Source organism: Scyliorhinus torazame, chromosome 13 (genome assembly GCF_047496885.1).
Source record: "Scyliorhinus torazame isolate Kashiwa2021f chromosome 13, sScyTor2.1, whole genome shotgun sequence".
Classification (NCBI taxonomy): domain Eukaryota; kingdom Metazoa; phylum Chordata; class Chondrichthyes; order Carcharhiniformes; family Scyliorhinidae; genus Scyliorhinus; species Scyliorhinus torazame.
In genome coordinates this window covers 41,984,066-42,008,215 of record NC_092719.1, presented here as the reverse complement: position 1 = coordinate 42,008,215, position 24,150 = coordinate 41,984,066, and the positions used below count along the sequence as shown (strand labels likewise).

Below are 24,150 nucleotides of genomic sequence, written 5' to 3'. Positions count from 1 at the left end.
CTGTGGCAGGGGGACTCATAGGGGTCTGGCCCGCGATCGGTGCCCACTGATCAGCAGTCCGGCCTCTCTGACGGAGGACCTCCTTTCCGCCGCCATCCCGCAAGATCCATCCGACATCTTCTTGCGGGGCAGCTGCGGGGAGGATGGCAACCGCGCATGCGCAGATGACATCATTTACGTGGCGCAGGCCACGTCATTTACGCGGCACCGCTTTTACGCGGCGGCAAGGCCTGGCGGGCGTAAATGACGCGGCGCCGCTTCTAGCCCCCTGGGGGCGGGAGAATAGGGGGCTGGTAGAGGCCTCCGATGCCGGAATGAAACACTCGGGTTTTCACTCCGGCGTCGGGACTTAGTTTCCCAATGGGAGAATTACGCCCTGGATTCCTCAGGAGCCTTTCAAAGATGGTGGCTTGGATGCTACTCCAGGATTACTGAGCCCATTCCAGGAGTTGACAAACGTATTTTCAATGTGCGAGCTGCTTCGGATCAAAATTCAACACCTTGCACTCCCTGAGGGAATTTGTCTGTTTTTATTTTAACTGGGGCAAAGTCTCACACGCCGAGGCAAACCTTTTAAATAGTCCACATCAGGACTAGGTAGCCCTCGTGCCTTCAAACATTGTCCCAGGTCAGCCAGCCCAACTGATGCCTGCCCCAGCCCCACAATGAAACCCAGGGGGCGACATTCTCCGACCCCCCGCTGGGGTATGTTCTCCCCGTGTCTGCGTGGGTTTCCTCCTGGTGCTCCGGTTTCCTCCCACAGTCCAAAGACGTGCAAGTTAGGTGGATTGGCCATGATAAATTGCCCTTAGTGTCCAAAAGGTTAGGAGGGGTTATTGGGTTACGGGGATAGGGTGGAAGTGAGGGCTTAAGTGGGTCGGAGGGTTTAGCTCACTGGGCTAAATCGCTGGCTTTTAAAGCAGACCAAGGCAGGCCAGCAGCACGGTGCGATTCCTGTACCAGCCTCCCCGAACAGGTGCCGGAATGTGGCGACCAGGGGCTTTCCACAGTAACTTCATTGAAGCCTACTTGTGACAACAAGCTACAAGCCCCTGGCAACAAATGTTGTTCCAGGAATAATTAGCTATGGAAACAGATGAAAATCTGTCTTCGTGCACCGCTAGGTGTGGGAAGTGAATTGGAATTGGACATATTTCTGACATTTTAATTAAAAGTATTTTGCATCTTATAAAGGTTGGGGAGGGGGAGTCAAGGGTCCCCGATGTACAAGGAGCCAGTCCTGCTGCCAAGCTCAGATTCCCAGTGCCGGAAAAATGTCAAAATGTGGCCTCAACAGGGAGAAACCCCTCGTTGAATAAGGGTCTCAATCTCAGCATTGCAGTCATCGCAAAACACCCCGCCAAATGCGTCCAAAACCGGACTTTGACATTTTCCCGATGAATCGCGCCCTTAGCCATAATTTGGGAGAATCGCGTCCCTAATTTTTTTTTTACAGTTGCAAGAACTGTGTTGATGCTCCTCCTGACCTCACAAGGATACCTTGGGCTTCCTTTGCCTCATTCTGTTTTTCTGTGTTAACCCCTGATCATTCCACTTCCCCCTTTAAGGATCTTATGCCCCATCTGATTTCCCAAGCTGCCCCAGGAGCAAACAGCCCACAAGCAACGGAGTTCAAACTGGCAATTCGCCCACTCGATTCAAACGAGGCCTGAAAATTGACCAGACTTAGACCATAAGACATAGGAGCTGAATTAGGCCGCTTGGCCCATCGAGTCTGCTCCGCCATTCAATCATGGCTGATATTTTCTCATCCCCATTCTCCTGCCTTCTCCCTATAACCCCTGATCCACTTATTAATCAAGAACCTATCTATCCCTGTCTTAAAGACACTCAGTGATTTGGCCTCCACAGCCTTCTGCGGCAAGAGTTCCACAGATTCACCACCCTCTGGCTGAAAAAATTCCTCCTCATCTCTGTTTTAAAGGATCGTCCGTTTAATCGGAGATGGTGTCCTCTGGACTTCCCACTGCCGTGACTGCAGGGTGGGAGCGACAAATCACCCCATCTCTCAATTTGCAAAAGACGTGTAAACTGACAGTGTTCATTTGCCTTAAAGCTCTATTTAAGAAGTGACCGTCCATACATTAGTGCGCCAATGATAATAAGTAATTGTCACCTTCACTGCATAGATGGTAAACTGGCAGAATGGATCACCCACCTGTTATAGAACCCATCCAATTTCATTTATTGATTTCATCCAGTAGATTCTGTAACAGGCAGATAGTCACGCACACCAATTTATCACCTGTGTGGTGAAGGGAAAAAGAACCACTAAAATGATTCTAAACCTTTAGAAGTGGATTCCCTCCTTGGGAGTGGGTGGGGGTGTCAAATAAATGTCCATACAAGGGTAAATCAAAGCCACAGAAAACTTCAGAAATCATATGGCTGAAAACAATGTGATGCCCAATGAAGGCACATCCTCTTCATAACTTCATAGAGGGACTGTATTGCTGGTGATGTTTCTAGAACTATCTTTCATATTTTAAAATGGAGACTCACATGGTAGCAAAGATGGCTGCCAAGAGTCAGGTGACTATTACAAAATAAACACAAACTATCTCAATTTTCTGGAGAGTTTGAATTTAATCATACTGAATGAGGGCCTCAATGGGTATAATCAGAGAGTACCCTCTCTGGAATTTTCATTTGCTATTGTTCATGGTTTATTCCAAACACAGCATCAATGGGCACCTAGACCACCTTCACCTACCCTCCCTGCAGGCTCTCATAATATCTATGACAACATATCCCCCTCAATCCCATAATCCTCAATAGCCCCTGCCAATTTAGTGTCAACTCATGTCAACCCATGCCCCTACATCCACAACCCTATGCCCTTATACCTTCCATGTCAACTCACCCAGTATCCACAATGGGCAGGCCTCAGGACCTACACAGAGATTAAATAAAGTTGTAAGTTTCTATCAATGAGCGGCGTGGGTGGCTTCAATGGGAAATCCCATTGCTAAGCGGCAGGAGTATAGAATCCCGCCACCAGCGAATGGCGCTGCAGAGAAACACGCGGCTGGGGGACTCTTGACCACTCCCAAATCCATCTAGGGCCTTACCCGAAACTCGGCTTAAACCTTCTTTTGAAAAGTGTAAAGTCCTCAAAGTCATATTTTCGACATTGTATTAATGAAAATTGGGTCTGCTTGAACCATCTTCATGAGCCATGGATGTGCAAACTACAGGCCATTTGTGTTCTCCACCCCCTTCCCCACCCCCACCCGCACCACACCCCAGTGAAAATAGAGGGCGCCAGGTTCAGGAATTCTGGAATCGGGGCTCCAATATCATTTTGCTAAAGCAGAAGACTTTCTGCAGGGTGATGGAAATTCAGGCAGAAGTTGGAGAACTGCATGAAGTTTCATTAGTTTGCAGAAATCACTGTCAAACACAAACATTTGTTTTGGTTGCTCTTCTGTTATCTCCTTAAATTCACGTTGTGGTGAATCCCACTCGCAGTTTGTAAGCGGAGACTAGTTTGTCAGTTAATGAGCCTCAAGATATCCCATATCAATCCCAATTGGTGCTGCGATAGCAAAAAGACTCATTGAACAACTCCGCCGCAAACCATTGCACACAAGTTCTCATGAGGTCATGTTTCAGGTCACAGGAAACATGGGCTTCCCCTTAGAAATGGATCTTTGCAACTAATAAAAAGTAGTTCAGCTGGGTTTTGACAGGATTATGGCAAGAGTCATATTTAAGGCTCCCAATGCAATGTCTTAGACCAGTAAACAGTTGACTAAGTAGATGTACCTTCACAAATTAACTGTACAAAAGATATTGAGCACAAACATTTCAGACCAACAGTCTCACAATAAAAAAATTAATCAAGTTTAAAAGCAAAATTTGGAACTTACCTGCATAAAATGATGGAAAGCAGCTGTTCCCAACTTGCCCATGCCTTTATGTACCTAATAATACTATGATAAGCACCTGGAGTACGCCTTTATACCTTAAATTTACAGATTTAACCCAATTTAGGCATTATAACCACTGACAGACAATTGGAGCCAGAAGAACGTTTAAGTTTGTTAAAAGTCGGAAGAAAGTTCAAGTTTGGTAAAATCATGAAGTGTGAATTGCGATAACCCCTTGAAACCCACCATCTGGGTAATGAACATTTAATCGGAAATTTGATCAGTATATGAGCTAGGCCTCTTCAATTATTATCATTAATCCTGATATAGTAAATTGTGAACTTAATTGAGCAGATAACCCCTTAATTGCTGATCAATCTGTTGTCTCCCAAGCTGACAAGTTTTGAAAAATTGAAGTTTATTCATTGTCAAATTGAAACAAATATTTAGTGGTCCAAAGGTGACTAGAATGTCACGATTGATATATTTTGTAATATTAGCTTTAAACTGAATTTTAAAAAATAAATTTTACTTTTAAAATATTCCACTTTCACTTTTTGGTTTGCTCTTTCTCGTGCAGCTCGTTCAGTTTTCTTTTCCCTCTTTTGTGCTAACTTTTTACTTTCATTGTTTGCAAATAAAAGTAGATAAACTATTTTTGACTGACTCAAGCTTTCCCTTGTTCAATGACTTGATTCCAGGCACAAGGGGCGAGATCTTTTAGCTGTTCAAGTCGGTTGGATATTCCAGTCCCTCCGATGGTGTACCGCAGCACTGATTTCCCGGCAACGTGGGGTGAATTCAATGGAAAATCCCATTGACAGCAGTGGGACCAGAAGATTCCATGCCGGCCAACAGCGGGCTGCCTCCCGCTGCTGAGAAACACGCGGTACGGAGGTCAGAGAATCTCGCCCAAAGTTTGCGTAACTTTGTTCTGATTCAGAATGCCATTGGAGGGTAAAGAGAAAGGAATAGAATAAAATGATAAAAAGACTTTTCCGACTAGGCCGAAAGCAGCGGCAAAACACGCACTTAACTTGTCGGTTTTTATTTAGAAAGATAATTCACTTCAGGGGTGAAATTCTCCGGTATCGGCACGATGTCCGCCGGCCGGCGCCAAAAATGGCGCAAATCAGTCGGGCATCGCGCCGCCCCAAAGGTGCAGAATCCTCCGCATCTTGGGGGGCCGAGCCCCAACCTTGAGGGGCTAGGCCCGCGCCGGACTAATTTCCGCCCCGCCAGCTGGCGGAAAAGGCCTTTGGTGCCCCGCCAGCTGGCGCGGAAATGACATTGCCGGGCGGCGAGTGCGCGGGAGCGTTAGCGGCCGCTCACGGCATCCCCACGCATGCGCTGTGGAGGGAGTCTCTTCCGCCTCCGCCAGGCCACCCCCCCGGGGCTAGATCGCCCCGCACCCCCCCTCAGGACCCCGGAGCCCGTCCACGCCACCTTGTCCCGCCGGTAAGGTAGGTAGTTTAATCCACGCCGGCGGGACGGGCATCCTAGCAGTGGGACTTCGGCCCATCCGGGCCGGAGAATCGCGGGGGGGGGGGGGGGGGCGGGGGGCCAACCGGCGCGGCGCGATTCCCGCCCCTGTCGAATCTCCAGTGCCGGAGAATTCGGCAACCGGCGGGGGGCGGGATTCATGCCAGCCCCCGGCGATTCTCCGACGAGGCGGGGGGGTCGGAGAATCTCGTCCCAGATCTGCCAACCTGCATTGAACGTGTGTTATATCTAGACTCGGAGTTCTTTAATCACTATCCGGTTAGAATAAATATTCTACAGCAACAGAAAAAACACATTCAGTTGCCACTCAAAAACAACTCAAATTAATTGAACACAGAAATATAAAAAATAATTTCCTTTTATTTTTGTTCTTTTAAAATGATAATGGAATTCAAATTCATATACTTAGCAAAATGGTAATATGTATTCTTTACTTACAAAATTAAAAATGTGACAAATTAATAGAGTAGTTAACTTGTACTCTCCCATCCTCTTACCAATGCATTTCCAGTTTACAGGCGCCGAAATGTGGCGACTAGGGTCTTTTCACAGTAACTTCATTTGAAGCCTATTTGTGACAATAAGCGATTTTCATTTTATTTCATTTCCAAATGGAGAAAATATTTCAATTAGCAAGAGGAACAACCACTCATGCATATTCACTTTTTAGTATGTCTAAGAACAAGTGAATATGGTATTTGACAAATTATAATCAATCATAATGATTCTGTCACATCTAATATAGCTTGTATTGTTCATCTTGAGCTCTTTGACAAAACTGTTCCTTAATGTGGTGAGGGATATGGTTCATACAGAAAAATTACAAGTTCTACAGAACAACATAAAGACTTTATTTTTTTACATAGGGGTTTCTAAATATTTTAAATAAACCTCAATAAATTGTGCACAATTCCTAGCTGCAGATTCACTAATACTGGTTTCATTGTTTGTTGTGGCATTGAGAGTGAAAATTCTTGAAAAGAAAAGACGTTCAGATAAAATATAACACAATACTCAACTGGGCATTTTCAAATATCAAAATGGCTTTTTCCCCCAAAATTTAACACATTAGCAAATGCTACATTCTTGTTGCATTTTGATGGTTGCTTGGCATATCTGTCTAGTTGAGACACGTTACATATGTAATATATCTTTGTCTAATTAATTCAGTCCTGGATTAAGGTATAGCTTGAAATATATTAATTTGAGCATTGTACACTGGCCACCAACAGCTTACTTTTCCAAATAGATTATCACAGAGGTCTTTTAAAAATACATGCATGTTACACGAATGCAGCTAGTACAAATGATATATCCTAATTCAAGAATGGAACTAATACTTGAGCATCTTAAACACATTTCATACTTCATTAACGTCACCAATGTTTTGGAGAATGTGAGAAAATGTGACTGGCTTTCCAATTCACAGTACCAAGCAAAGATATGTCTTTCCCTGCAGAATCTAAATGACTCAGATCTACATCGCCCCCTCTGCGCTGATATTCTCCGGCTGTTCGCTGGTGGCGGGATTCCCCAGCCCTTGGGTTTCCTGGCGGCGTGGGGTGGCTTCAATGGGAAATCTCATTGACAGCAGCGAGAGCAGGGAAGCCCGCCACCAAAGAACAGCGCACCGTGTCTCGCTGCCAAGAAACACGTGGAGAATCCCGTCCTTCTTGACTCATAGATGGATTCACATAATAACACTTTTTTTTCTCCACAGCTACCATCAAGCTACAAGGCATCACTAATCTAATGGCAAAAGATGAAAAACATTCTTCTATATTGATAAGCACCAGTCAATAATGCGCACACGTATACTTGATTCAGTCTGCCAGGCAAATAAATAGCACATCGATGTGTCTGCACCTTTCTGTGTTAAGATCTGAAAACAAAAGTTGGCCTATTCTCAAGAAACAAAATAGCAAAATATGCAGTCTTAAGCTTATTTTTATTTCCATTTTCCGTAACCAAGCATTGAAGTTTTTTCTATGCGTACTTCTGACCAAAAGGAATAACAGTTGAATCCATAATCTTGGAAAAACTTCTGCTACAATAAATAACAGGACATCTGCTGATTGCGTCCTCTCATACAAGCAGCTTACGGTAAGCTCTGCTCATTTCACAGCGGAATGTCGCAAAACTTTTGACTAGCTCACTGTCGGTGGCACAACCTTCAGAAGGGAGAGATTCCATCTACTTCCACAGACATTCTGAAAAGCAACCAAGAACATTTTTGTAATATAAATGGATGAGGATCATGGAATTTCATTTCAAATACACTGAGGTTTTTCTCCCCTCAGCACAATTCATCTGACATTGCTGTAACCAGGGCAAAAGACCACAGGATTTAAGCGCAAGTCAAGTTTCCGTGGTTTGCACTGGTTTTGAAAAAAAACATAAAACAAGCCCTGTTCCACGAAACGTGTTACACATTCAGTGCAGTTACTTGTTTTGGGAATTTCTAAGTGTGCTCATCTGCAGACTTTTAAAGTGTCTTCAAAAATAAAGCTGGGCACAAGGACATGTTTTGAAATTTTGTTAAATTTACTCATGGGATTTAAACTATACCATAATCTTACGATTGCTTTTTTTTTTTTAAGCAAACCAATTCCTGTTTAGATAATTATCAATATATGGAGGCAGAGTTCCCATCTTAAAAATGTTTCGCGCTATCCTGTGTGTGTTTCCACTCAAACTCATCGGCGGACAAAAAAGATTATAGTACAGTAGTGAATCCCTGATTAAATTTAACAACATTTCATAATATGGCCTTGTGCCCAAGAGATCCAGAGTAATCTTTTTCTAACAAGATCTCATGAGACGTCACGATCAGTATCTTGCCCTCATAGAGCAAGATTCAGATTTACATATTTAAGTGAACCATTTGGCTCATTTAAATATATCACTGCCCGATTATCCAGAGGCCTGGGAACAAACGCTCACGCCTGGGAGACCTCGCTGTGGCGCCGTTTACCACGGGACCTTGCAAACCTGGACCAGGCATAACGGCACACCGGGGGTGGTTGGGTCTCCCAGGCCATCGGAGGCCCCGGGTGGTTGGGCTTTGGGTAGGGTGGTAGGCTGACACTCCCTCTGCCACCCAGCACCTTAGCACTGCCAGCCTGGCACCACTAGGCTAGCACCTTGGCAGTGCCACCCAGGTGCCAGGGATCGGGCCCAGGATGCTCTTCCCTTAAGCGATGAGGTGAGGGGTGTGCTCTAGGTCCCCCTAAAAGGAATGTTGGGCGAGTCTTGAGGCCACGGTTGCATGGTTGAGGGGTCAAGAGATTGGCGCAGCATTTAAAAATGGCACCCCAATTTCTGCCTGCACTGACTAGCTCAGCTCGTCGGTGCAGGAAGTGAGATAAGTACAGCCTTGGCGAGGTATCCCTTGCTGAGGCCAAAAAAAGCAAAGTCCCATTTGATAGCGGCGCTGAAGTCAAACAAAGAACAAAGAAATGTACAGCACAGGAACAGGCCCTTCGGCCCTCCAAGCCCGTGCCGACCATACTGCCCGACTAAACTACAATCTTCTACACTTCCTGGGTCCGTATCCTTCTATTCCCATCCTATTCATATATTTGTCAAGATGCCCCTTAAATGTCCCTATCGTCCCTGCCTCCACTACCTCCTCCGGTAGTGAGTTCCAGGCACCCACTACCCTCTGCGTAAAAAACTTGCCTCGTACATCTACTCTAAACTTTGCCCCTCTCACCTTAAACCTATGCCCCCTAGTAATTGACCCCTCTACCCTGGGGAAAAGCCTCTGACTATCCACTCTGTCTATGCCCCTCATAATTTTGTATACCTCTATCAGGTCGCCCCTCAACCTCCTTCGTTCCAGTGAGAACAAACCGAGTTTATTCAATCGCTCCTCATAGCTTATGCCCTCCATACCAGGCAACATTCTGGTAAATCTCTTCTGCACCCTCTCTAAAGCCTCCACATCCTTCTGGTAGTGTGGCGACCAGAATTGAACACTATACTCCAAGTGTGGCCTAACTAAGGTTCTATACAGCTGCAACATGACTTGCCAATTCTTATACTTAATGCCCCGGCCAATGAAGGCAAGCATGCCGTATGCCTTCTTGACTACCTTCTCCACCTGTGTAGCCCCTTTCAGTGATCTGTGGACCTGTACTCCTAGATCTCTTTGACTTTCAATACTCTTGAGGGTTCTACCATTTACTGTATATTCCCTACCTGCATTAGCCCTTCCAAAATGCATTACCTCACATTTGTCCAGGTTAAACTCCATCTGCCATCTCTCCGCCCAAGTCTCCAGACAATCTAAATCCTGCTGTATCCTCAGACAGTCCTCATCGCTATCCGCAATTCCACCAACCTTTGTGTCGTCTGCAAACTTACTAATCAGACCAGTTACATTTTCCTCCAAATTATTTATATATACTACAAAGAGCAAAGGTCCCAGCACTGATCCCTGTGGAACACCACTGGTCACAGCCCTCCAATTAGAAAAGCATCCCTCCATTGCTACCCTCTGCCTTCTATGGCCTAGCCAGTTCTGTATCCACCTTGCCAGTTCACCCCTGATCCCGTGTGACTTCACCTTTTGTACTAGTCTACCATGAGGGACCTTGTCAAAGGCCTTACTGAAGTCCATATAGACAACATCTACTGCCCTACCTGCATCAATCATCTTAGTGACCTCCTCGAAAAACTCTATCAAGTTAGTGAGACACGACCTCCCCTTCACAAAACCGTGCTGCCTCTCACTAATAGGTCCATTTGCTTCCAAATGGGAGTAGATCCTGTCTCGAAGAATTCTCTCCAGTAATTTCCCTACCACTGAAGTAAGGCTCACCGGCCTGTAGTTCCCGGGATTATCCCTGCCACCCTTCTTAAACAGAGGAACAACATTGGCTATTCTCCAGTCCTCCGGGACATCCCCTGAAGACAGCGAGGATCCAAAGATTTCTGTCAAGGCCTCAGCAATTTCCTCTCCAGCCTCCTTCAGTATTCTGGGGTAGATCCCATCCGGCCCTGGGGACTTATCTACCTTAATATTTTTTAAGACACCCAACACCTCGTCTTTTTGGATCACAATGTGACCCAGGCTATCTACACCCCCTTCTCCAGACTCAACATCTACCAATTCCTTCTCTTTGGTGAATACTGATGCAAAGTATTCATTTAGTACCTCGCCCATTTCCTCTGGCTCCACACATAGATTCCCTTGCCTATCCTTCAGTGGGCCAACCCTTTCCCTGGCTACCCTCTTGCTTTTTATGTAAGTGTAAAAAGCCTTGGGATTTTCCTTAACCCTATTTGCCAATGACTTTTCATGACCCCTTCTCGCCCTCCTGACTCCTTGCTTAAGTTCCTTCCTACTTTCCTTATATGCCACACAGGCTTCGTCTGTTCCCAGCCTTTTAGCCCTGACAAATGCCTCCTTTTTCTTTTTGACGAGGCCTACAATATCACTCGTCATCCAAGGTTCCCGAAAATTGCCGTATTTATCTTTCTTCCTCACAGGAACATGCCTGTCCTGTATTCCTTTCAACTGACACTTGAAAGCCTCCCACATGTCAGATGTTGATTTGCCCTCACTAAGTCACTAAGAAACACCCCGCTATTTGTGCCCAAAGTGGGATTCGGTTTTATTTTTGCTAAATCATGCCCAAAGTCACCCACACATACCTACACTATAAAAATAGAACACCCAGCATTGACGACTACCAAGAAAAGTTTTGCTTTGCTTTAATATTTCTGCTTTTTTCCACCATTAAACGTTTTCCTACCTTCTAGATGATTGGGTAGAATGCAGAAACACTTTTCTGTAAGGCTGATGAAGGACTATATAAATGTTGAGTGGCATGAAAGAAAAAGAAAATAAATCTTCAATATTAAGAACATACAATTTAATTTTTCAACAATTTTATTTTTCAAAAGCACAATAGTTTTGTGCACATTCTATTTCTAATGGCGGAGTGCAGTTGTATCTCCTCGAAAGCTATTTTTGTGCTGGCCTTGCAGAGGAATGTTCGTGACACTGGCCCGAGGCACACAGGTCTCCAGCCGTCTGCCTTAACCTTCTTTAAAATTTGTCGCCTTTACCAAGTGTGGCTGACAGGAAGACAGTAAATAAAAACAGATAAAGGGGAGATCAATTAATTTGCCACACTCCTCTTTTTAAATGAGTTAAAGAGTAAAGTCATTGAGGCTATAGGATTTGACTTTCATATTTAAAATATTGATGAAAAGTATTATAATATGCAAAAAAAGTATTGATTTTCCAGGGAAGAAACAGGAAACACGTGCTGGAATTGGGATTTAACGGGCTGGATTCTCCGCCGGCGGGATGCTCCATTTTGCCGGCAGCTCGTGGGTTTCCCGACGGCGTGGGGTTGCCCCACAATGGGAAACCCCATTGACCGACTGGGTCCCGCCGGTGGGGTGAAACGGAAATGTGGCGCGGCAGGACGAAGAGTCCAGCCCAATGCCTCCCCCATGCCACCCCCCTTTCCCAGTCCCTTTCCCGGCAAGTTCAAAGGCGAGCAGCCGTGCGATAGGGTGGAGATCTCGCTGCCTTCCTTCGATTAGGTCTGTGGAGGGGGAGGATTTGTGGGCAGCTACCTGCCCGCGAGTCAATTGACAGTCACTTAAGGACCCCCATCCTGCCACCATTACTATTCAACAGCTTGCAATAGTGGGTGGTGCCTTTGCCAACCAGCCCAGCAAGAAGGTGGGTCTTGGGGGTAGCAAGGATATTATTCTTGTGGTGCCCACATAGTCACTCTTACATTTCTTGGTCCATCCACTGCCTTTTTTCCACCAGGTAGGTTGTGTAAACGCAAAAGTACCAGTTCAAGCCCATAAAAAAATTAAACCGATTAAAGTGTCCTCAAAAAAATGGTGGAATGTAAAGCTCACTGGCACATGGCCACATATACAAGCTTAACCCCAGTATCTAAGAGGGTGATAAATACTAAATTGAAACGTATAGTTAAGGGACAGTAGAATTTAAGATTTACACGTGTCACATTGAAACCTGTGGCCTATTTTGGGATTCCAATAAAAGACTCAAAGCTTTAAAAATATTTAACATCTTTTTAATGCCTTTACTTAGAAAAACTGGAGTCCCGAGAAAATAAGACGAAGAAAAAAGTCTGCTCGTACTTCTATTAATCACCAGAGCATGTTGCTGCTCTGGGGCGGGCTTCCCTGGTTTCCCAGTTGCATGTTTCTCGACAGCGGGAGGCAATGCACCATTCGCTAGCGGTGCGATTTTCTGCTCCCGTCACTGCTAATGGCCATTTCCACTGAAACCACCCCACTCCGTCGGCGAATCTGTGGGAGTGGGGTGCACTGACAGTGGGGCCAGAGAATCCCACCAGTGGGAAGGGCCGGGGAATTCCGGCCCCGACCTTTGCAAATAAGTGACCATTCATCCCTTAATTACTTCAGCTTGAATCACTTATATCTTTACTATACAAGGCCACAAAACACAATCATTGCAAACAGTTCAAAAATAATTATTTTTTCCTTTATTATTTCTCACCTCTGCAGATCATGTATCCAATACAAAGGATCACAGTCATGAGTATCAGTAAAATCACAGTGATTGCAATTGGCCAGATATAACGTGAGGAAGTGCCTGTAGAGTTTAGTTCTGAAAGCAGAAACAAATAGATAATGAACAACATATTTGAGCAACGCTATGTAAACTATTCACGATTGCCATATCACTCACTCCAACCTTAACTCGCCTCTCCGTGCAGCCCCATGTTTTTCCTCAAAGTGTAACATTAGCCAGAGTGCTTAACGTTTTCTGATTTGCTCCCATCCCCTTGGGGATTTGCCTGTGATACATCTCCGCCGGCAGGATTCTCCGTTGCGCTGGCAAGCGCACCAATGCCCGCGACTTTCCCGGAGGAATGGGGTGGCCACAATGTGAAATCCCATTGGCAGGTGGCGGGAACGGAGAATCCTGCTGCCACGAGGGCATGCTGCCCAGGGAAAGGCGGCTGGCAGACCGGAGAATCCAGCCCAATTATCTTCAGAGAGTGATCCATTTCAATTTTATTTCCTTTCTATTGCATTCAACTCAGCAGCTTCACATCACAGTGTGGTTAAAACCGTTAATTCCCCCAGCTTGCTATTTATATCAAAATCATTAACTCATGCTCATACTTGTCTTTAGCATTTTGTTACAATTTGCAAACAGATCAACAAACCTTTCTTCCCCCAGTATATTTCTATTCTAGTTCCAACAGGTTTGTTGGACATGCTTGGTCATGAAGAGAGCCAACCATTCACATGTATATCACTTGGCAGAACTATATGAGTCTCTCTTCTGGCCACAATGTGCTAGCAAAATCATTAAGGTCATAGGAAGATTTGTATGGATGCTCGTGACATGGGAAAGAGTTTTGCTTGAAACAAAGGAAATTTTCTGACCATGGCCGAGTTTTTCACTCCTTGATTGGGTGCCCAGAGACAGGAGAATTCCCGGCTTCATGAATCCAACCTCAAAAAATGGTTGTCTGGACATTTTCGGTCCAAGGTGAGTTGGGTGGGCAGCCAGAGAAAAGCTAAGCAGGGTGTCAGCTGGGCAGAAGGCCAGCCTAAGGTTCTGGCACATGTCCAAAAGTTTAAAATAAAGATTGAAACATGAAACATCCGTCCAGCCTCCTACTCTTAGTCCGTCCCCCCACCTACACATTTCTCATGTACCATCCATGCCACACAACCCCATTGCCCTTTATAGCCCCTGTGCCAACGTAGAGCCAACCCACCCCCCCCCCATCAATTACCCTTACACTTCACATGCCAACGCACCTAATGTCCGCCATGGACAAACCTCAGAACCCATGCAGAGATGAGATAAAGTAAAGTTCAGAGTGTCTATTCACTATTTTGAAGAAAACACTCATTCATTAAAAAATGGTAGTACGTTTGCATTACTTCAAATACACAATGCCTTATGACAAACATTCTATACACGTGCACGATCCCTTTTAACAACAGCATTAGAATTCGTAGTACCACATAACCACTTGTAGCTGTCAACCAAACAGAAATAGCAGGCACCCTAGTCTGATAATGGAAGGTGGTAAAATCAGTCACATGGCACTCATCCAAAAATAAAAATCTTCAGGCTTATGTCACCAGACAGAGTGAAATAGCATTTTTTTTTAAAACACCAAACAATTCTTTCCGGGACACGACCTTGAAATACAATGACAGCTTGATGGCTCCCTTTGCCAGGTTTGCATGATAGTTTAGTGGACAGTTTCAATGAATTTAAACAGTAATGAGTTTATGCATTTTTATGTCTGCTTTTAACAATCCCAAAGGTCATCCAATCTCCCCCAAAGGTTTCCTGGGGCAAAATCCAGTCCCCCAAAGGTTTCCTGGGACAAGATCCAATCCCCCAAAGGTTTCCTGGGGCAAGATCCAAAAGGGCACAGTACCTCTCCAAGGGTGAACCCTGGCTATCCAAGTGAATCTACAAAGTTCAGACCTGCTCCTAACTGGTCTAATCTGCATACTTTGGATTTCACATGCCTGTCCAATCAAAACGCTACTTCAGTGAAGGCAGCTGATGATTTAAATGACCAGCTGCCTCTGGAAATACTGCATGTGCGATACCCGCCCCTCCCCCAAGTAAACAGCAATAGCTGTTTCGGGGGCAGGACTTCGGATTTTTCCGGCCGTTCTCGCTGGCAGGATTGTCCTCCCACCCTGGGTTCCCCAGCAGCGGAGGGTACAAACAATGGGAAACCCCGTTGACAGTGGTGGGACCAGAAGATCCTGTTGATGGCCAATGGTGGGCCACTTAAGTCAGTGCCAAACACGCCCTACATTTACACTCATTACTATATATAGTCACCTGAGGATATTTTCTCAGTATATACACTGTTGCTATCATATATGTGATCAGAACAAACCCTTCACATTGGTGCCAATATTCTAACTTGGCGAAAAGCTGATTTGAGGTGCCTTGAACCTCCACCACTGACTCAACAATTTTATGTCCATCTGAGAGGAATGGGGGCCTCAGCTTAACACTCCATCCAAAAGACTGTGCCTTCAACAGTGCTGCACCCTATCTATGTGAACTGCATGTTGGACCAAGTTATTTCAAACAGATCGAAAATCAGAATACTGTGGATATCAGCAACTGTGGATGTGTGTTACCAAAGAAGATAAATCAGCTACTTACTGCACATGTTGCAGAACTGAATCCGTACAGAATATTCTATATCCGTTCGCCATCCCTGTTGGGGTAAATTATTTAGATTTGTGTTACCAATTGTTAATTAGTGCATTAAAAAAAAAAAATCAATGAAACCCTGACAGCGCAGTGGCAAATGTACTGACTTCAGTCCATTGCCTGCAATTAGTTGGCTGACCTAAAGCAACTGGCAATGAGAGTAAGGCCAAGACAGCTTAATCACCCCTGGATAGAGAAGGGACCAAATAATCCCGGTTTTCCGCTCCGAATTTCTATCAAGCAAACCCCTGCTGGATGAATTCTGATAAAGACAGGGCACACACCACAATGCTAAGCACAAGGTCACATTGCACCCCCTTCCAAAATCTGTTTTGCCTCATACGGGAATAAGATATCAAAAAAGGACCACATCCATTTGTTGAGACTAATCGCAATGAGCTTCTGGTTTCAGAACAGGAAACAAAAACATTTGAGGGAAAAATGTGCTTACCTGCACACAAAGATTGCTATCACACTCTTCAAGGGACAGGTTTAAAACTCTAGAAACGGCACCAATCTGTAATGCAGCAAAACATTTAAATAGTTTATTGTTTTGACACAAAAACGAAAGTATAAATCAATGAACAACTGTCAAGCTATTTCAAATCTTTCTATTTGAAGGTCGACTTCAAAAAATGGAAATGTTTCAAACTATATTACAAGAAGATCAAATGCAAAGTGCTTTTTCTCTCAAAATCATGTCCATTTTAAATGCAGGACAAGATTACTTTTGTATGTTAATTCTGTCCTGAATGTGTACTGGAATAACAAAATAGCAAGTCAACATTTTAAGTGTATGATGCAAAAAAGCAAAAGTTTTGAGTTGAATTGGAGCTTTTGGCCGTGATTTTCCATTCCCCGCTGCTAAGATTGCAAATCCCAGTGACAGTGATTCTCTGTTCCCAAGATCCCGAATCCCAACTGGGCGGAGAATCCAGAATCGGGCCAAAAATAGGATCGATGCTGAGCAGCAGACCTGCCCCCAGTCCCAGGTCCAACCCCACCGGCCATAGCGGGCTTCCCGCCCTGCGCCAGTGGGACCATGCAAACATGTGCATTCATTAGGATTCAGTTGACGGGCTAAAAGCCAGAATCTCCCCCCCCCCCCCCCCCACTCCCCGGCCCTCGTTATGCACCAATGCCGCAGCGGGAACTCCACCGTGTGGGCTTTTGTGCAAGTATTGCCAAGTGTAGCTCTGGCCACTTCAAAGCAGCTAAGTAGTTTCACGGCCTCTTTTCCAACCGCAGAAATCACTTGGCATTGTTGAAGTGGCCAGTAGCTGTCAATCATAACAACAATGTTTCTAAACATTTGTGGTTAGGATCAATGGAGAGTGCGTCAGATATATTCAAGCATGAAAGGAAAGATAAATTAACAAACCTCCTGACAGCTGTGTTTAAACCATTAAGCTGTCAATCAAAGGCAAATTAAAGGTACTGCACTGTGAAATTGAATGAATGCTTAGAATTTCAAAGGATTTCAGGTCATTGTGTCAATGCCATGGTGAGAGGGAGCAGTGCACGATTGGCAATGCCAGGAGCAGGGACTAAAGGGAGGGAACGGGGGGTGGCTGAAGAGGGGGGAAAAGAAGGTCAAAGGGGTTGGGTCATCATAATGCATACATAGTATGGAGGGGGGGGGTGATCGGTTATTCCTGTTGTGGGAGGGGATGCCCTCCTTGATAAGGGGTCATGGGTGCTCCTCACGTCAGCGGGGGGATAACGTTTGTATTGTGGGAGGGAGGGGGGCCTGTCTCTGGACACTGGGATCAGGGTGCCTGTTCAAAATGATGATTCGACTCCAGTAACTGCAGGGAAACTGGCATGTTGGATGCTGTACATATTTTTAACATATTCAAACTGTGAGAATTCCACCACAGCGATACTTCCAGCGCCAGCAGGACACAGTCCCAATTCTTCGCTGGTAGGCACACTTAGAATATGGAACGGAGAATCCTGACCTCTATTTCATTGGGAAATTCTGTCTTTTGTAGATATTTTATCTATTTGAGTAGCGATAAACCTTCCCAAGTCTGGGACGAAATATCCTATTGTTTCAAAAACCGTTATGTTAAGATTTATAGCGGGCGCGATCAAACAGCCTTGTCGTGCCCAACTCAGTGACACGACGAGGCCGTTAAATCTTGCGAGAGATCTCTCACAAGATTTGCGACGCTCAGAATGCCTCGCGTGATCTATGATTAACATATTTAAGTGAGCCATTAGGCTCATTTAAATATGTCACTGCCCAATTCTCCGAGGCCCGGGAACGAACACCTGTGCCTGGGAGACCTCGCCATGACGACACTTAGCAGTGGTCTGCACAAACGTAGACCAGGCATAACGGCAGCGGGAGGGCTAGCTCAGGCCACTGGAGGCCCCCGGGTGGTCAGGCTCTGGGCGGGGTGGTACCCTGGCATTCAGGCAGCCACCCAGGCATCTTGGCAGTATTACCTGGGCACTCTGGTCATGCCACCCTGCCGCTGCCAGGGTCCCCAGGTGGCACTTCCAGGGTGCCAGGCCGACAGTGCCAACGTGCTCGGGTGCCAAGCGGGAAGTGCCTGGGAGTGCCCTGCCATTAAGAGATGCATGAGTCAGGGTTCAAGAGGTACGTTGGAACAGTGCGTGCGTGTCTGTGTGTGTGTGGGGGGGGGGGGGGTCCGGAAGCCACAGTTGGGGGTCCAAGGTGGGTCGAGAGATAGGGGCAGCATGTAAAAATGACGTCCAGATCTCGTTCTGCACTTACAAGCTAAAACGAGGTAAGTATGGCCTTGGCGGGGTGTTCCAGACCGAGGCCAGAAAAAACAAGAGTCCCATTTGATAGCAGGGTCATGCTAGGTGCTGTAGGCTCCGAGAAAGACCCCACTCTACATGCCCAAAATGGGACTTTTTGTGTGTTAAATCGGGCCCAGTACCTTTAAGTCCTACTGATTAACCTGTGGTCTAATCATCAACTCAATATGAACTTACTGTATTTGCCGTAACATGTAACTCCTTTAGTGATTCACACTTGTGGGGTGTAGTTTTGTTGCACAGAACCATCTTGAAATCAGCCTTATCTTGAGTCATGAATGTAAGCTGCAGTTTCCCCAACTGCCCATCAGTACTCATGTTCCAAACTATAAACAAATAAATAGTTATTAACTAGGATAACTGTGGTTAGATGTCTGTTCTGAAAATAGTACACTCATAGCTTTGAGGCTGTGTACATTTCAACCATGACCAGATATTTTGTATTTTGGATCAACTCCAGAGGCTTACCCAACTCCAGAGGCTTAATTCAAAAAACATTTGTGTAACAAGTGTGAAATTATGATAATAAGCCCATAGCCTGTTTTACATCTCTCCCATTGCTATAAATGGAAATATAAATTGGGAGCCATATAAAACAGGCTGCAACCTCTCTATCATCCGAGGTGCTATATAGGAGGCTGTTAAAAAGATAAGAGCCCATGGTGTTAGGGGCAAGGTACTGGCACAGATAGAGGATTGGCTGACTGGCAGAGGGCAGAGAGAGTGTGGATAAAGGAGTCCTTTTCAGGATGGCAGCCAGTGACTAGTAGTGTTCCGCAGGGTCAGTGATAGGACCACAGCTATTCCCGATATACATTAATGATCTGGGTGATACAAAGATATGTAGAGGGACAGGTTGTGTTGGGAAGCAGGAAGGCTGCAGAAGGATTTGGACAGGCTAAGAGAGTGGGCAAAGTGGCGGCAGATGAATACAATGTGGAAAAATGTGAGGCTATGCACTTTGGTAGGAAGAATAGAGGCATGGACTATTTTCTAAATGGGAAAAAACTTCGGAAATTAGAAGAACAAAGGGACTTAGGAGTCCTAGTTCAGGATTCTCTTATGGTTAACATGCAGGTTCAGTTGGCAGTTAGGAAGGCAAATGCAATGTTCATGTCGAGAGGGCTAGAATACAAGAGCAGGGATGTACTGTTGAGGCGGTACAAGGCTCTGGTCAGATCCCATTTTGAATATTCTGAGCAGTTTTGGGCCCCGTATCTAAAGAAGGTTGTGCTGGCCTTGGAAAGGGTCCAGAGGAGGTTCACAAGAATGATCCCCGGAATGAAGGACTTGTTACATGAGGAGCGGTTAAGGACTCTGGGTCTGTACTCTATGGAGTTTAGAAGGATGAGGGGGGATCTCGTTGAAACTTACAGAATACTGAGAGGCCTAGATAGAGTGGAGAGGATGTTTCCACTAGTAGGAGAAACTAGACCCTGAGGGCAAAGACTCAGACTGAAGAGATAATCCATTAAAACAGAGATGAGGAGGAATTTCTTCAGGCAGAGGGTGCTGAACCTGTGGAACTCATAGCCACAGAAGGCTGTGGAGGCCAAGTCACTGAGTGTCTTTAAAACAGAGATAGCTAGGCTCTTGACTAATAAGAGCATCTGGGATTATAGGAAGAATGGGGGTGGGAAATATATCAGCCATGATTGAATGGCAGAGCAGACCCGATGGGCCAAATAGCCTAATTCCGCTCCTATGTCTAATGGTCATGCTTTTTGTACTGCCATACAAAATTAATATGTATTCCATTGATACACATTCTATGCAGAGCCTGCCGTCTCCTGCACAAGGCCTTGTGTCTAACTGTGTATTTTTTTCACTGTAGGTCAGCTGACACTTGCAGCAGCTTCCAGCCAAAGAGGTACTCCAGTTCGAAAGGCGGGGGGGTAACAAGGTATACTCTTGCACCATCCTATCATTATCTCACTCAAACGTCAAACATGTTTGCACAGCTCCAGTAATTTCATGTAAAAAGGTTAAACAATGCCTTTTTGAACAGGTGCGCCTCAGGTATTTTTCCTTTTGTTGATTGCTCTTTAATTCAGTTCAGAGAATGCAATTGAGTTTTATTTTTGGGCAGCCTCCCTTGCCCCAGGAGCTATGAAGAAAAAAGTGGTCATTCCACTGTCTAATGTACTATTAAAAAATCCAAGATATCCCCCCCCCCCACCTTGAATCGTTGCTACGATATAAAAATTGATTTTCAAAAATTAGTCAATTCAAAACTTGAAGAAAATCTCAGGAATCAGCTCGCTCAGCAATTTGACAACATTTGAACCTTTATTTTCAATATTTTTAATGTTATTAGAGGGCTAATGGTTCCTGCTTTAAACAAATGTCAACAAACTAACGACCTTAGGGAGTATCACAGCTACATATAGCCCTATATAGTCCTTGGACAACTGCCCACATGTATGCACATTTCCACAAGGTCACCAGAAAGCAATCATAAAATCCCTACAGTGCAAAAGGAGACCATTCAGCCCATGGAGTCTGCGCCGACCCTCCAAAAGAGCACCTTACCAAGGCCCAATCATATGCCCTATCCCCGTAACCCCACCTAACCTTTGGACACTAAAGGGCAATTTTGCAGAACCAACGCACCTAACCCATTCTTTGGACTGTGGGAGGAAATCGGAGCACCCGGAGGAAGCCCATGCAGACTTGAGTTTGCGCAACACCTGATCTGCCAATCCTAATCCTATTTGCCAGCACCTGGCCCATAGCGTTGAATGTTAAGACGTGCCAAGTGCTCATTCAGGTACTTTTTAAAGGATGTGAGGCAAGCCGCCTCCACCACCCTCCCAGGCAGTGGGATTTCATTTCCTCCAGTCACTCACTGGTTATTTGATTCACTTTAAATTTCTTAAATGCATTGCTGTGTTAAACTAGTGCACACAGATCTTCACATGAGGAAGGAAAACCCACACACCGTGCAGGACGTGAACCGCAACTGCCTAACCCAGTCGTAGTGTTGCAGCCTCTGCCCTGACTGAGGTCAGCGAACTCTGATCAGAACCAACCAGAGATCAAACCTGGGACGTTACAGGATCTGTGCAAACCACAGGTTGAGTACATTACCGTTTTAAAATGCAAGGTTACCTGGTAAATATCCAGAAGCAAAAGGGCATCTGACCCAAAAACCCTCATCTGTGGTAAACTGTAAAACAAGTTTAAAATTTATACTCAAGTTAGAATGAGGATTACAGACATGTTCTGTGTTAATAATCTGTAAAACCTTCGTTTTTACACTTGCATGCACGAGGATAGGCAGCTTTATGTGGCTATGTAATAGTGCAGATTCCCTGACAAAACATTGAAAAGAACAACATTTTTCCAGTTCCAAACAAAAAAAAGTCCCTGTATTTGCCATTATACTTCCAATCCTTGACATTTGATTGTTGAGAAAACATAAAGAACACTCAGCTGAAAAACGTAGCATTTATTGCAACCTCACGCTTCAAAATAACCCAGCTTGCATCCCCAGTCTGCGCTCAAATTGACTGCGTTCAACAATACAGTAACAGTGGAAGTATGACAATTCGCCGACGCAACTCTTAAAGCTGAATCCGAAATAAAGAGCATCAGCCAGGATTCCTGCACTTCAGTGCTGTCCACAGCTGGGATGTGCGTGTGGCAGAAAATGACTGTGAGTCTCTTTTCCTGCCGGGGGCGTACCCCCACCCGCAGGTTTCCAGGTGGATTGGGGTGGCTTCATTGACATGCGGTGGGGGTAGAAATTCCCGCCACCAGCGAATGGCGTGCTGCTGAGAAACATGAGGCTGGGAGGGGCGGAGAATCCTGCCAACACCTGGCTCAGGTAGGTTTTGCAGAATTCACTAGAAATTAAAGAATTCTATTTAAAATGATAGACTGGAAAGCACTTTACCTTTACACAGAGGCTTGGATGTGGATCAACACGCGAATACCTGACCTGTTCGACAAAGTAATTGAAATAGGCCATATTATTTTCAGAGAAAAATTGACTGGAGTGTTTTAAAACAAACTATATGCGTAAAAAGTTTATCTCATGAAATAATTATAGATAGTGAAAGTCAGTTCATTTTAATTCATTCACCAAGAATGACTCTTAATTTTCCTAATTGATTAGGCAATGCCAGTGTTTCAGCTTCACCCTAACCAGGAATCAATTCCTTGCATTAATCACTCTTCATGAAGAAAGGTTTCTCACTATTGTTCCTTTGTTGGAACTTTGTTGTTTTGAACCTATGAACTTCTAAGCTGCTCTCGTCATTTAAAATTATTTCATAATGGTTCATATGAAGTGGTTCTACTATTGTGTGCACAGCATGAACTGGCTGATAGTAGTGGAGGAGCTTGACAGGAAAGATCTGAATTAAATGCAATTCCATCCCTTGGAAAAGAGGTGTGTGTGTGTGTGGGGGGGGGGGGGGGGGGTGGGGGGGGCCAAAGCTCGAGACACACACCTTGTGTCCTGTATTCACAGAAAATAGGGGCAAGTGAACAGAGACCCAAACGTTCTAGATTAACTGATTAAATCTGTTGGCAAATAAGGCCCGGGTTGTTGAGAAATGGGTGGAATCTTCTGCCTTGACCTGATACGAGGAGGGAGACGGGAGGGCCTGAAGGTTTGGTGGCTTGGCGTCGGGACCGATGCTAGGCCCCTTTCCACCTCCATTAGAAAGGGGTTCTGAGTGGGAAAGCTCATGGTTGTCCTTCCCCCACTCGAGATCCTTTAGTTATCAGGTAATGATCGCGTAAGGGCCTCTTCTACAAATTGCTCAGATCCAGGCAGATGTGCCACTATGCAGCCTGCACAACTGGTTAAACTGCGGGCTGCATGTCAGCTGGAGGGGTGTAGTCCCTTGATCTACACTAGCCTGTGCACGATCAAGGACATGGACATGAGGCAGGGGAAAGGCCATTGACATCCACATCCCCCCACCCTACCCCTCCTTGCTCCCGAAGAGAGTCTCTTTGTGAACACCACTCCCTACCCCTCCCCATCCCATTACCTATCTTCTCCTTGGTGCTGGGACTCCAGATGTACCATTCTACCAGTCTCCTCTATGGCATTCTCGACCACAGGAGTGGCCAGCCTCCGATCAGCCAACAGCTCTAGGAAGGCGGGAATTACACCTCAATGGACTCAATTCTGGAAGGAGGTATCCGGATCTGCCAGATAGGTATAAAACCTGCACGCTTTCCAAAGAAGAGACAGCACAGGTCTCTTGCCGTCCCTCCAGGCAGGACCCCCCCCCCCCCCCCCCCTGCTGCCAAAGGAAGATTCAGCTCCTAGATAGAAAAGCCGTGGGCGGCAAGGTGGCGCAGTGACTAGCACTGCTGCCTCACGGCGCCGAGGACCCGGGTTCGATCCCGGCCCCGGGTCCCTGTTCATGTGCAGTTCGCACATTTTCCCTGCGTCTGTGTCGGCCTCACCCAAACTACACAAAAAGATGCGCAGGATAGGTGGATTGGCCACACTAAATTGCTCCATAATTGGAAAAAAAAAAAATTTGGTACTCTAAATTTGTACAAAAAAATAGATGGCAAAGCCCAGCATGTGCAGTGATCTGAGAACATGCTGGGACTGAGAAAAAGCAAATATTTTAGCCCACTAATCAGGACAGGGTGGCATTGTTTCTTATTTATGAGGAGGGGACCCCTTAAGGCAAAACTAGAAAGTAGATTAATGTGCTACTGTATGTTCACTTATTGGCTGTAAAATAA

General features: G+C 45.4%; 1 protein-coding gene across 1 annotated transcript in view; it reads right to left on the bottom strand.

Moving 5' to 3' along the window:
• Positions 1–5,738: 5,738 nt before the first annotated feature.
• LOC140387997 (interleukin-17 receptor E-like protein) overlaps positions 5,739–24,150 on the bottom strand; it is a 49,024-nt gene continuing 30,612 nt past the window's right edge. The window contains exons 11-18 of the mRNA XM_072471446.1: positions 22,328–22,372; positions 21,541–21,598; positions 18,607–18,755; positions 16,088–16,153; positions 15,586–15,640; positions 12,919–13,029; positions 11,159–11,213; positions 5,739–7,606 (exon numbers count right to left, since the gene is read on the bottom strand). Of these exons, the coding sequence (XP_072327547.1) occupies positions 7,570–7,606; positions 11,159–11,213; positions 12,919–13,029; positions 15,586–15,640; positions 16,088–16,153; positions 18,607–18,755; positions 21,541–21,598; positions 22,328–22,372 (576 nt within the window). The 3' untranslated portion in view covers positions 5,739–7,569. The remainder of the gene's footprint in view (positions 7,607–11,158; positions 11,214–12,918; positions 13,030–15,585; positions 15,641–16,087; positions 16,154–18,606; positions 18,756–21,540; positions 21,599–22,327; positions 22,373–24,150) is intronic.